The 11,927-nt window shown below is 59.5% G+C and overlaps 1 protein-coding gene across 1 annotated transcript; it reads right to left on the bottom strand.

Annotated features, from left to right (window-relative positions):
• Positions 1–1,770: 1,770 nt before the first annotated feature.
• DNAJB8 (DnaJ heat shock protein family (Hsp40) member B8) lies at positions 1,771–2,514 on the bottom strand. The gene has a single exon (XM_036870207.1). It carries the CDS (start codon positions 2,512–2,514, stop codon positions 1,771–1,773), a length of 744 nt encoding a protein of 247 aa, XP_036726102.1.
• Positions 2,515–11,927: the final 9,413 nt, after the last annotated feature.

The following is an 11,927-nucleotide window of genomic DNA, read 5'->3' as shown; positions in this document are numbered from 1 at the left end:
CAGCCCCGGGACCGTGCGACCGCCCGGGCTGCTGGACCATAATTGGATTTGCCCAGCAGCTGTCGGGGCTAAGCAGGCCCACTTGACGCAGCCGTGCTTGGCCAGTAATTGGTGAAATTAGCAGGTCGGCAGGGGCAGAGGTCAGGTGGTTAATGCTGTAGTGGGGGCTTTGATGAAGTTAGTCCCACCGCAGGACTTGGAGCTGGGGCTCCACCTTCTGTACGCCACGGGGCTCTCCTGCCCCCCTCGTAACACGGTTAGGGGACCTCCAGCTGCTGGCCTGTCCCAGGGGCTCCGGGAGGCCGGACCCAGGGGACCTGAGCCTGGAGGTGCGGCAGGTCGTCTGCTGTGTCCTCCTGGCCAGGGCACCTGCAGCACCCACATGGCCTTGCAAACCCCTAGAGATCTTAGGGAGATGCCCCTTGGCTTCCTGTGGAGGCTTCCGTTGGAGAACAGCACCCAGGCCCACCTCTAGGCTTTCGGCCCCCACCATGGCTGCTCCTCACCCAGCTCTGCATCTGGAAATGGGGATGACCGCCTCCCAGGGTCTGTCTGTGACCAGGCCACACCCTCCCCGCGAGGTTCACGGCCTCCCAGTGTCTCCTGCCATCGTGAGCTCCCAGGCTTTGTCCTCTGAGCATGCCCCCAGGTTCCTGCTATTCCCTGGAACAGTGTGCTTCCACCCTCTTTCACGTCACATCATTTATTAGACACCTACTGCATGCCAGGCACTGGGCTCGGAGCTGAGATGCATAGGTGAACAAAGTCAGAGCATGTGCCAGCCCAGGTGGCATTCCCTGCACCTTTCCTGGCCAGGCCCACACTCCTTTCTTCCTGGGAACCAGGGACGCCGTGACTAATCAGCCTGGAACCCCAAAACCTGGAATCACCTCCTTTTCTGCCTCCACTCCAGCCCCCAAGGAACAGGGACTTGCCAGCATGCCGATGCTTCACACACATACACACACACACACACACACACACACACGCACACCACACTCAAGAGCATTCTTTCCTCCAACAAATCGGTGCCCTGCCCCTCACTGCCAGGCACTGCTCTAGACTCGGGGGACACAGCGAAGAACGAGGCGGGCACAGGCCCTGCTCCCGGGACCTGCTGTTAGGGCTGAGGAGGCACACGGCTCTCAGGTAGTCACACAGACAAGGCGGAAGGGCCGGGAGACGCAGGGAGGGGCCGTGAGAAAGCAGAACTGGTGGTTCTGGTAAGGCCTCCTTCGGAAGGGAGACGTGAGGCCTTCACCGGGGAGCACGGCCGTGCAAAGGCCCAGAGGCCACAAGGCATTTGGTGCCGGGGAGGACCGGAGGAGGGGAGGCCGGTGTGGCCGGGCTCAGGGGGTGAGGGTCCGGGAGGGTGGGCAGTGGCCAGGCCCCCGGCGCCTGGTGGTGAGGACGAAGCCTGAGGTCTATGCTCAGAGCCGCGGGAGCCCCTGAAGGGCTAAAGCCAGGCGTGGCGGTAGGCGGAGCACCCTCACTGACTGGTGGGCGTGGAGCCGCGGGCTGGGCGGGCCAGGCGCTGGTCAGGACTCTCACGACCCGAGGACGCAGGCGCGGACGCAGGCGCAGGCGCGGGCATGGGCGCAGGCGCAGGCGCAGGCGCAGGGAGCTCCTAACCCCAGAGCCTGACGGGCGTCCTCGTGAAATCAGCCTGCGCCAGGCGCTGGGCACGTCCACGGGCCTCGCGGGTGCGCCCAGGCTGCCCGCCCCCCACCAAGCAGGCAGCTGTCTCCGTGAACTCACTGGGCACGTTTATTAAGCACCGCCCGGGCGGTGGGCACAGGCAGTGGGCGGCGCGTACTTGCTGTCCACGCGTTTGAGCTGCTCCTTGCCATTGATGGTCATGGACTTGAGCCGCCCGTCCTCCTCCACCTCCACGCGCTCCTGCCCGTTCTCCACGATGCGCTTGGTGGTGATCTTGTGTCCGTTGACCATCTTGGTGGACGACATCACCGACTTGAAGCCCAAGCTGCCCGAGCCAGAGCCGGCGAAGGATGCGGACGAGAAGGTGGCATGGCTGGCGCTGCCCCCGCCGCGGCCCAGGGTGTCGAAGGCTGAGAAAGCCTCCCCGAAGGCCGGGAACTCGCCGAAGCCGGCCGAGAGGGCGCCGCGCAGCCCGTGGCCCCGGCCCGCGTGCTCGCTGCCGAACGCGGTGTCCCAGAAGTTGAAGGAGAAGGGGTCCAGGCCTCCGAAGAACTCGCGGAAGATGTCCTTGGGGTTGCGGAAGGTGTAGCCGCTGTCGAAGGGGCTGCTGTAGGGGGTGCTGGCCCCGCCGGCCCGCCAGCTGTCGCGGCCTGCGCGGTCGTACACCACGCGCTTCTTGGAGTCGGACAGGACCTCGTAGGCCTCGGACACCTGCTTGAACTTCTTCTCGGCCTCCTCCTGGTTGTCAGGGTTCTTGTCGGGGTGCCAGCGCAAGGCCAGCTTGCGGTAGGCCTTCTTGATGTCCTCCGGGGAGGCGTTAGCCTGCACCCCCAGCACTTCGTAGTAGTGAGCCATGCCGAGGGCCGGGGCGGTGAGGAGACGCGGGCCTGGGGCCCGGGTGGCCGGTGGGCGCGGGCGCGGGCGGCAGCGGCGGCCTGGGTCCCTTGGCGGGGGCCTGGCTGGAGTCTGCTGGCTCCGGGGCGGGTTACCCTTTCATAGTACCAGCACCTCCGCTAGAGGGGCAGGGGGAGGGGAGGGGAGGGCACTGCCGCTGGGGCCCGGCCACCAGGCCCCGCAGAGGCAGAGCTGGCTGGCTCTTTGTGACATCAGCCCTGGGCGGGGCAGATCCCAGCTCTGGACGCCGGGCCTGCACAGGAGGCCGAGCCTTGGCGGCCATTGGGGCTGCCAGCTGAGCCCCGGGGGCAGAGGCAGGACCAGCCACAGGAGCCGGGCGAGGTGGGCCACGGGCCAGGGGTCAGGGAGGGGAGTGAGGGCTCCTGGGGTGTGTCCACTTAGCCCAACGGCTGGGTGGTTGGCGTGGAGTGAGGGGACCGGGCGGGATGGGGTCGGGGTCGGGGCCGCAGTTCATTCTGCTTGCGCCCCGTGATCCCGTCAGATCCTCTGAGATGAGCCCCACAGAGGCAGGGGTGTTCCTCAGCGTCTGGGACAGTGCTTGGCAATCAGAACACGTTTGTTGAATGAATGAGGCTCAGAGACATGTGGCGTCAGACTCGAGGTCACACAGCAAGTCAGTGAGAGAGAGGGAGATGCAAACCCAGGGCTGTCTGAGGCCAAGGTGGGCAGCACATTGGAAGAGGCATTCCACTCAAGCCTGGTGAGAAAAATAGGCGGCGTTGGTAATGAGTATAGTGGTGGCCCCCAGGAGACAGACCCAAATCATAGAACTTGTGAATGTGCTCTTATTAGGAAAAATTGTCTCTACTGATACCATTAAAGTAGGGATCTCAAGATGAGATTGCCCTGGATTATCTGGGTGGGTCCTAGATCCAATGACAAGTAGTCCGTAGAAGAGACAGACGCACTGGGGGCGGGGGCATGAAGAGGGAGGCAGAGACCGGGGTGGGGGAAGCAGCGCAGGGAACGCAGAAGCCGCCCCCCCACCCGACACTGGGGAAGCAGGGCCTCCCCCGGGGCCTCCGGAGGGAGTGTGGCCCTGATGGCACCTTGACTGGGGGCTCCCGGCCTCCAGAACTGTGCAGGGATGGATTTCTGTTGTTTCAAATGGCCCAGTTTGTGGCAGTTTGCTGTGGCAGCCCTAGAAAACTAGTAATGTGTGTGAGGTAACCAGCTGTACCCAGGTGTTCCTGTGTCTTTAATTCTTGTTCTGTTGTTGGAGCATATTTAGAAACAGCAATTAACAAGCCTGATTAACACCTGTTCCTCCTTTCACCTCATCCCCCCCAGGTGAGATGGAAAACACGCTGCCCGGTGAGGCACTTAGCTGTTTGGCCCACCGAGTCTTAACTGAGATAACTTTCCTCTCCCTTCTCCTCCTCCTCCCTCCCTTCCTCTTCCTCCTTTTTCTAGTCTTCATCCGTTTCTGTTATTCTCCCTCTTTTTCTTTTCCGTCAATACTTGTGGCTGCTGGGCTCCAGGCACCTAGCAGGGGACAGCGTCTTCTAACCAACCCCAGATGCTGGGAGGTACGAAAGCAGACTCTGGAGACGCTTTGCCCTAGATGACAAATGCTGTCACCCACACGCCCCTGGCCAAAAGCACGAATTGCCCTCCATCCCCAATCCATCCACCCACGCGTGCTGACACACCTCACACATCGCTTGGTAGAGGAAACGAATGGCAGAGTAACTCCACTGGGCGCGGCTGCAGGTGGAAATAGTTATGTGTGTTTGTAACTATGTTTCTCTCGCTATAGCTAGAACCTGTTCTCGCCAGGCTGGTCCACTGGTGCTGAGGAAAGATGAACACACACGCAATTCTCCGCGGGAGTGGTGCTCTGGTTGACTGTGGCGACCGAGGGGAGAGTGACAAGGTGGGGCGCACGTGGTGACTGGTGAGGCGTCGGTACGGCAGCAGGGGTGATGGGGGCAACGGGGGCGTGTGGAGCCGTGGTGACGGCAGGATGGTACCTGCGGTGGTGCTGGTGGAGGTGGTGGCGACCCTCGTGGTGAGGACGTTGGTGGGGACCGTAGCCATGCTTGCGGCGGAGACGGCCACTCGTGGAGGTGGTGGTTATGACCACAAAGGAGGCGACGTAACTGAGGGACCGGAGAGCGTAGAGGTGCTGTCGACAGAGATGGCGGAGGTGACGGGAGGGGATGGAAATGGCTGCTAGGGGAGCTCTTGTTGTGCTTGGCAGTGGTGGTGGTGGTCGGGACCACTGCCGCAGCTCAGAAGCTTAGGACCGACACTTAGTTCTCGCCCACTTTACTTGTCAGCACCGCTGGGGCGGCTCCAGGGCTCCAAGGCGCGTCTTCCCCTCCTGGATCCCAGGCTTCGGGAGCAGCTCTCGTGGCGGAGAGGCTGCCTGTAAGAGCTGGTAGACGCGTGGGATGCCTCTTAGAACTTCTCTTGGGATGTAACGAATGTCGCTCTGCCTTACGTCACGTGGTCAAGGCCAGTGTCAGTGGAATGGGGATGGCACTCCTTCAAGAAGGTTCTGCACCTCCCGGGCAACACCCAGAGAGGCACAGTCCTCTTAGAGGGAAGAGAGAATGGGCAGCTACGGTACGCTGCCAGTGGTGGCAGCGGTGGCCCTGGTGGGAGCAGGGGTGGCGTTGCTCCTGGTGGGAGTGGTGATGGTGGTGACGGTTAGCGGTGGGGGAACGGTTGGGGTGCTGGTGTTGGTGGGAATGACACGGGGCAGGAGTGACGCCGTGCCAGAGCAAGAGTGCTGAGGGTGGTGGTGACAGCACCACAGACGTGGCGTTCTCGATTGTCTGTTGCTAACTCAGAATCACCACCGCCCTCTGCTGTGGTCTCCTCCACACCCTGGAGAACCCCTTACCCATGTGGCTCCGGCTTAGAGTCTGCAGAGACATGAGATATGGAAAGTGGAAAAGAAAGAGGCAGTTGCAGGCAGATGACAACCCAGAGGTTTGCAGCACCTTCTAGGTGACCCTCTGAGAACCCCTGCTTCAGGGCTGCAGGCTGAGATATTCAGAGGGAGCTCCCCAGAATAGCATGAGATTCTAGCAGCTTCCAGGCAAGTTCTTGAGATCCACCACTTTGGAGCCGCAGACTGAGACCATCAATGACGACTTGCTTCCCTGATCTTTACGCCCCCAAGTCACCCAGTGGTTGTGGAAACTTGTGTTAAATGTCCTTATACCTGTTACATAGTCAATAACTGTGTACACGTGGTCATGGTGACAGTGGCTCAGATGAAGTTGGTGGTAGTGGTGAAGGTGGGCATGGTGACGATGGTGACGACGCAGGCAGTGGTGATGGTGTGATGTCAGTGTGGTGTTGGAAGGGGTGGTGGTGGTGGTGATAGAAGAGATGATGGTGGTGGTGATGAGGAAGGTGGTTGCCATGGAAACGGGGGTGATGCAGGTGGTGGTGATAATGATAATGGTTTGGTCATGATGTAATGGTGGTCGTGGTAACTGGGACATTTGTTGAGGTTAAGTTGGCGGCGGTGATGGTAGTGATGGAAAGCATGAGCGTGTCGGTGGTCATGGTAATACAGACACTGGCTGTGGTGGAGACGGCGGTGTGATGGTGATGACGGTGATAGAATGAAGCAGGTAGCAGTGATGGTGATGGTGACGTTGACGGTGGTGGTGGGGAAGGAGGTGGTGATGGGGGTGATGTCAGAGGTGGGATGGTGGCAGTGCGGATGGAAGTGGTGGTGATGGCGATGATGCTGGTAAAGGCGCTGGTAACGAGGGGCATAATGGTGGCCACGATAACGGTGATACTGGTTGAGGTGTTGGAGGTGATGTCGGAGGTGGGATGTGGTGGGGCTGGTGATGGAAGTGGTGGTGTGACGACAGTGATGTGATGGTGATGCTGGCTCAGGTGGGGACCGTCGTGGTGGTGGTGATGGCAGTGGTGATGGTGGGGATGAGGGTAACCGTGGGGGGTGAGGGCGGAGGCAGGGATGCTGGATGCTGTGGTGATGGTGATAATGGGGGGATGTGATATTGGTGACAAGCCTGGGGCCTCATAACAATGTCATCAGGACAGTGTGTGGGTGGTTACAACAAGCTGAGACACGGGATCCAGGGTGTTGAGGTGCCCAAGCATCCTACAGAGGCTTCCCCCCGACCCGTGCTCCCTCTCCCCACCCTGCCTGAGGCTCATGCTGGCCTCCACTGGCCTCCCGCAGAGGAACTTCCTCTGGCCGCCCTGCCGATGCTTCCGGAGCCCCTCAGCAGGTTCCCTGCCCTGCTCTGCCCCCAGGTCCTGTGCTCAGCCTGAGGCCTCTCGGGTGGGCAGCAGGAGGCAGCTGGGATGGAGACGGGCTGGGGGGCCACCAGAGCTCAGAGAGTAGGCCACTCAGTAGGACTCACGGGGAAGGGCAGACCCCAGCTCCTCACTGCCACGGGGCCCCGAGGATGGAGAGCCTCCCCATTACCGAGGGGAAGGTAAGCGCCCCGTAAAGGACGGTGTGGAGTTTGGGGGCTGCGTGCCGAGGTGACTTCCCCTTCTGCAAGGCGTTTGGACTAGTGTCCTCTGAGGCCCTACAGCGAAAGTGTTCACAGAGACCGGTGGGAGTGGCAAGGGCCTCTGGGGTCCCTCCTCAGGGCCCGCCCAGAGGAGCAGGGCTGAGCTGACGCGACCTTCGCTCAGGCCCGCCCGCCCTTGACACGCTGGCCGTCCATCACTTTCGCTCTCTCAGCCTCTCTGCCCTCATTTGCCGTGGGGGGGCGGCAGGGGGCGGCAGGGGGCGGGGGGGCTCCTCCCCTCTGGGCAGCCAGCCTAGCCGCCCTGGCCCACCCGGAAGCCACGGCCTGGGAAGAGAGAGGACCCTGGGTGAGCAGGGGATGGTAGGCAGAGCCTGAGCTGATGCACGGGGAGGCCCAGAGAGGGCAGGGCACACCCAAGGTCACACAGTGGTCCCAGGAACTCTCCCCGCGGTGAGCTGATGGCAGCCGATTAGGCAGCCACTTGGTATTCTGAGCAGCCAGAGGCCCCTCTCTGTCTCTGTAATTAATGGAGTGGCTTTTTAAAAGGATTCTAATCACCCCCGATCCTATCTGCTTATCACTAGCGTTCCTAATTAGATGATCCTGGCAGTCACTCGGCTAATTCCCCCCAGCCCTGTGCAGCCCTGCCCAGCCTGGGGCAGCCCACCCCACCCCCCAAACCGCCCCAGCCCAGCCAGATGGGCAGTTCAGGCCTTCTCTCCCCTCAGGGCCCCTGGTTCTCTAACTGCATTACCTTCAGGATGGATGGGTGACAGCGATGGATGGGCCGCTGGATGGACGGGGACCGGTGAGTGACAGACAGCTACAAGGGAGGGTGGATGGACAGACGGGCAGACTGGGAGGTGGAGCGCTCGGCCTGTCAGGTCAGGCAGCACGGCCGTTTACCAGCTCTGTGTTCTTGGGGAAGTCACTTCACCTCTCTGTGCCTCGGTCTCATCTCATCTGTAAAATGGGGGTCATCAGAGTATTTTCCTCATAGGGTTGCTGCGAGGACAGCTTAAAACAGAGGAGGAGCTTGCTAGTGTAAATTAACTACAGCAGTGTGGATAACGGGGGGCGGGGGTGGGGTAGACGGATGGGTGGAAGGACAGACTGACACATGAGTGAAGGGAGGACAGACGGTCCGAGGAAGAATGGGCAAAGGGTAGAGGAACATACAAGCTAGTGGGCTGATGGGAACTGGGCAGGTGGTGGGGTCGCCAGACAGGCGAGGGGAGTGGGGGCCAGCCTGTCTCCTCCAAACGCAACAGGACGATCTCAGCTCAGGTCCCAACACAGACATGGCTCAGACCTGCCTTCCCTCCCCAGGACCTCCAGGAAAACTTCCAGCCCAACACCCCCAGCCAGTGGACAGGTGCCCACCGGGTCCCCTGCATCCTTACCCTCAATCCCCACCCAGGTAACACCCGCTGCGGGTGGGCCACATGGTCTCTGGAGGCTCATATTTAGCCTCAAATGGGCGTTTACTGCCTGAGAGAAGCCATCATTTGTGGGACCACCCCCACCCCCCGGCAAGTTCCAAAGTGTGCCAGCCTGCAGGGCAGCAGCTCTCACCTCCCCGCCAGCAGTGCCACAGACCCCAGCCCAACACTGCTGGGAACAGCCCTGGGGAGGGCTCTGATCCCAATTCCAACAGCTGGTCCTAAGCATCCAGGAGAATTCAACCCCCAGGGGCTCCCCCAACACCCACGGGCCTCTGCAGTTTCTGAGTTGCGGGGCTTCCTAGGTCTTCCTAGAAAAAGTACAGAACAAAGAAGCCTGAAGCATCTTTCAGAGTTAAGGCCTCCACACATATGCACACACTCATACCATCATGCATCCACCCACCCGCTCACCCACGGCATCCACTCACTCTGTCACCCACCCACCCACCCCGCTTGTTCCTTGTGCTCCTGTCACACCTGTGCTGTGGTCCAGGCGCTCTGCTAGGTGCTGCAGGTGTATGTGCCAGTGAACACACTGGGTGGAGCCTTGCCCTTACGGAGCTGACTCTAGTGGGAAGGTACAAGAAACGGATGACAAGTGAAGGTTTCATCTACCGTCAGGCAGTGAGAGGTGCCATGAGGAAGAAGCAGGAAGAGGGCTTCTCTTTCAGATGGGGCGGTCAACAGGGCAGCCCCCCCTGCACACGTGCTCAGACCTAGGCCCCACGCGTCAGTGCACGCCTGTACGCACAAACACACGCGTATGCACGTGCGCACAAGCACACACAAGCCCCCCACGAGGCCTGCAGCCCTGCCGTGGCTGCAGATTGGGGCACGGTGTCCCCAAAGGTGCTGAATTCAGCTGAGTCACCTCCCTTTCGCCCACCCCACACAGGGAGCCCCCGCCCCAGGCTGTGGGAGAGAGAATGAGACACACAACAAGCTTTGGAGGGAGAGGCGACGCCCGTCCGGGGCATTTGGGAAGGCTGGGGCGTGGGGTGACACCTGGGCAGGGCCTGAAGGGGTTCTTTCCAGCAGGGTCTGGGGGTGGTGCGAGGGGCGGCGGCATTGGCCTCTGGTCTCAGCCTCACACACATGAAGGGCCCTGGATTTAGACAGCGGATGTCTTTCCAAGCGATGCGAAGCGCTCAGTCATGGAAAACGTAACATCTCCAGGTGGGAAGGTGTTCATCGTGCAGCTGTAAACACGTCTGCGTCCTCAGTCTGCACCGTCCTCGGTGCACGAGGAGTTCATCTTTTTCTAAACCGCTGGTGCCAGCGGGGACGGTGCTCCCTCCCCAGGGGACATTTGCAATGACTGGAGGCACTTTTTTTTTTTTATAAATTTATTTTATTATTTAATTTTATTTATTATTTATTTATTTATTTGGCTGCGTTGGGTCTTCGTTGCTGCGCCTGGGCTTTTCTCTGGTTGTGGCGAGCGGGGGCTACTCTTCGTCGCGGTGCGCAGGCTTCTCGTTGCGGTGGCTTCTCTTGTTGCGGAGCACGGGCTCTAGGCGTGCGGGCTCAGTAGTTGTGGCACGTGGGCTCAGTAGTTGTGGCGCACAGGCTTAGTTGCTCCGCAGCATGTGGGATCTTCCCGGACCAGGGCTCGAACCCGTGTCCCCCTGCATTGGCAGGCGGGTTCTTAACCACTGTGCCACCAGGGAAGCCCTGGAGGCATTTTTAATTGTCATGACTTGGAGGGGGTGCTCGTGGCATCTTGTGGGGCGAGGCCAGGGACGCTGCCAAGCTCCTGCAGTCACACGACAGGCCAGGTGTCACCAGAGCAAGGCCGAGAACCCTGGGCTACACCCCAGAATCATCATTTGATGTGCAGTTATACTGCATTTCTACTTTTTGTGTGCCAAAGGCATTCACTTCCTTCACGTGAACATTTAAAACATAAGGGTGACCTGTTTGGCTGTTTATTTCCTAATAAATTAATAAAGTCAGAACCTCGAAACATCGAGGGGTTGCCTGAGCCTGAGGGCACGGGGGCTGCAGAGGCTCAGATGCCAGGCCCAAGAGCTTGGGTGTGTCCCGGGCTGGGGAGCCCTTGGGAAGATTTGAAGTGGGGGCAGGGGGAGGGACATGATCAGTTGCATGTTCCAGAAAGATCTCTCCACAACGAGACTGTTTCATATCCAGCAAAGTGGTAAAAATGTAAAAGGCTGACATGACCAAGTGGTGGTGAGGATGCGAAATGCCCAAAACCTGCTGGTGGGAATGTTAATTGGGACAAGAAGTTTGGAAATTCTTGGCCTTGTCCTGTCAGTGGGAGGGTGCTGAGTCCCTTGACTCAGTAGTTCCAGTTCTAGGCTTACCCCCCCCTACCCCGGGAGAAGCGGGGCCTGGTGTCATTCCGGGACTGCAGGAAATTGTATAAACTGTCATGTTGGTCCCTCTCGAAGAGTCTTTTCTCTGGCTGGCTTTGAAGGAGGAAGCTGCCGAGAATCTTACAGCTGCAAGGAAATCGATTCTGCCGAAACCAGAGGGAGCCTGACAGCCGATCAGTGTTTCCCTGGTCCAGCCTCTGATGAGAAACCAGCCCTGGTCTACATCTTGCTTGCAGCCGTGTGGGACCATAAGCTACACCGCGCCTGGGCTCCTGACCCACAGACCGTGAGACAGAAACGTGTGCTTCTAAGCTTCTGAGTTTGTTGGGATTTCTTTTTTCTTTTATTTATATTTATATTTTTATTTATTTATTTATTTATTTATTCACGTATTTATGTATTTATTCATTTTTGGCTGCGTTGGGTCCTCGCTGCTACGTGGCTTTTCTCTAGTTGCGGTGAGCAGGGGCTACTCTTCATTGTGGTGCTCGGGTTTCTCATTGTGGTGGCTTCTCTTGCTGCGGAGCACGGGCTCTAGGCGTGCAGGCTTCAGTAGTTGTGGCACGTGGGCTCAGTAGTTGTGGCATGCAGGCTCAGTAGTTGTGGCGCACAGGCTTGGTTGCTCTGCGGCATGTGGGATCTTCCCGGACCAGGGCCGGACCCATGTCCCCTGCATTGGCAGGCGGATTGTTAACCACTGCGCCACCAGGGAAGCCCCTGTGGGGATTTCTTACACAGAATAGAAAATCAGTACGGGGTCAGGGAGGGGGGGTGTTGTATTGTTAGCTATATTTTTGACTATCTGAAATATTTCATAATTGAAATTAAAAGGTTACGAAAGATCCCCATGGCTGAAGAGACAGATTGCAGAGCATGAGCTGGAGGCCAGCGTGCTGCTCTGTGGGTGAGGGTGGGGCTGGGCAGTGTAAGGGGGCTCAGGGAATGTGTAGAAACGTCCCCTGCATCCCTAAATTCTGAGGAAGGGGAGGGGCTGTCCCAGCGTCCCCTCCATGCCTGGGAAACCTGGATCACAGCCCTCCCCCCAGGTCAGCACAGCCCAATCTGGGGGGAGGAGCAGGGAGAGGAATAAG

This window comes from Balaenoptera musculus, chromosome 11 (assembly GCF_009873245.2).
Source record: "Balaenoptera musculus isolate JJ_BM4_2016_0621 chromosome 11, mBalMus1.pri.v3, whole genome shotgun sequence".
NCBI classification, from domain to species: Eukaryota; Metazoa; Chordata; class Mammalia; order Artiodactyla; family Balaenopteridae; genus Balaenoptera; species Balaenoptera musculus.
The sequence above is the reverse complement of the archived record's forward strand: the minus strand, read 5'-3'. Positions and strand labels throughout refer to the sequence as shown.

What these genes read in the sequence shown, in the direction of transcription:
- DNAJB8 (XM_036870207.1), bottom strand. Translation starts at nt 2,514, where the DNA reads ATGGCTCACTACTACGAAGTGCTGGGGGTGCAGGCTAACGCCTCCCCG.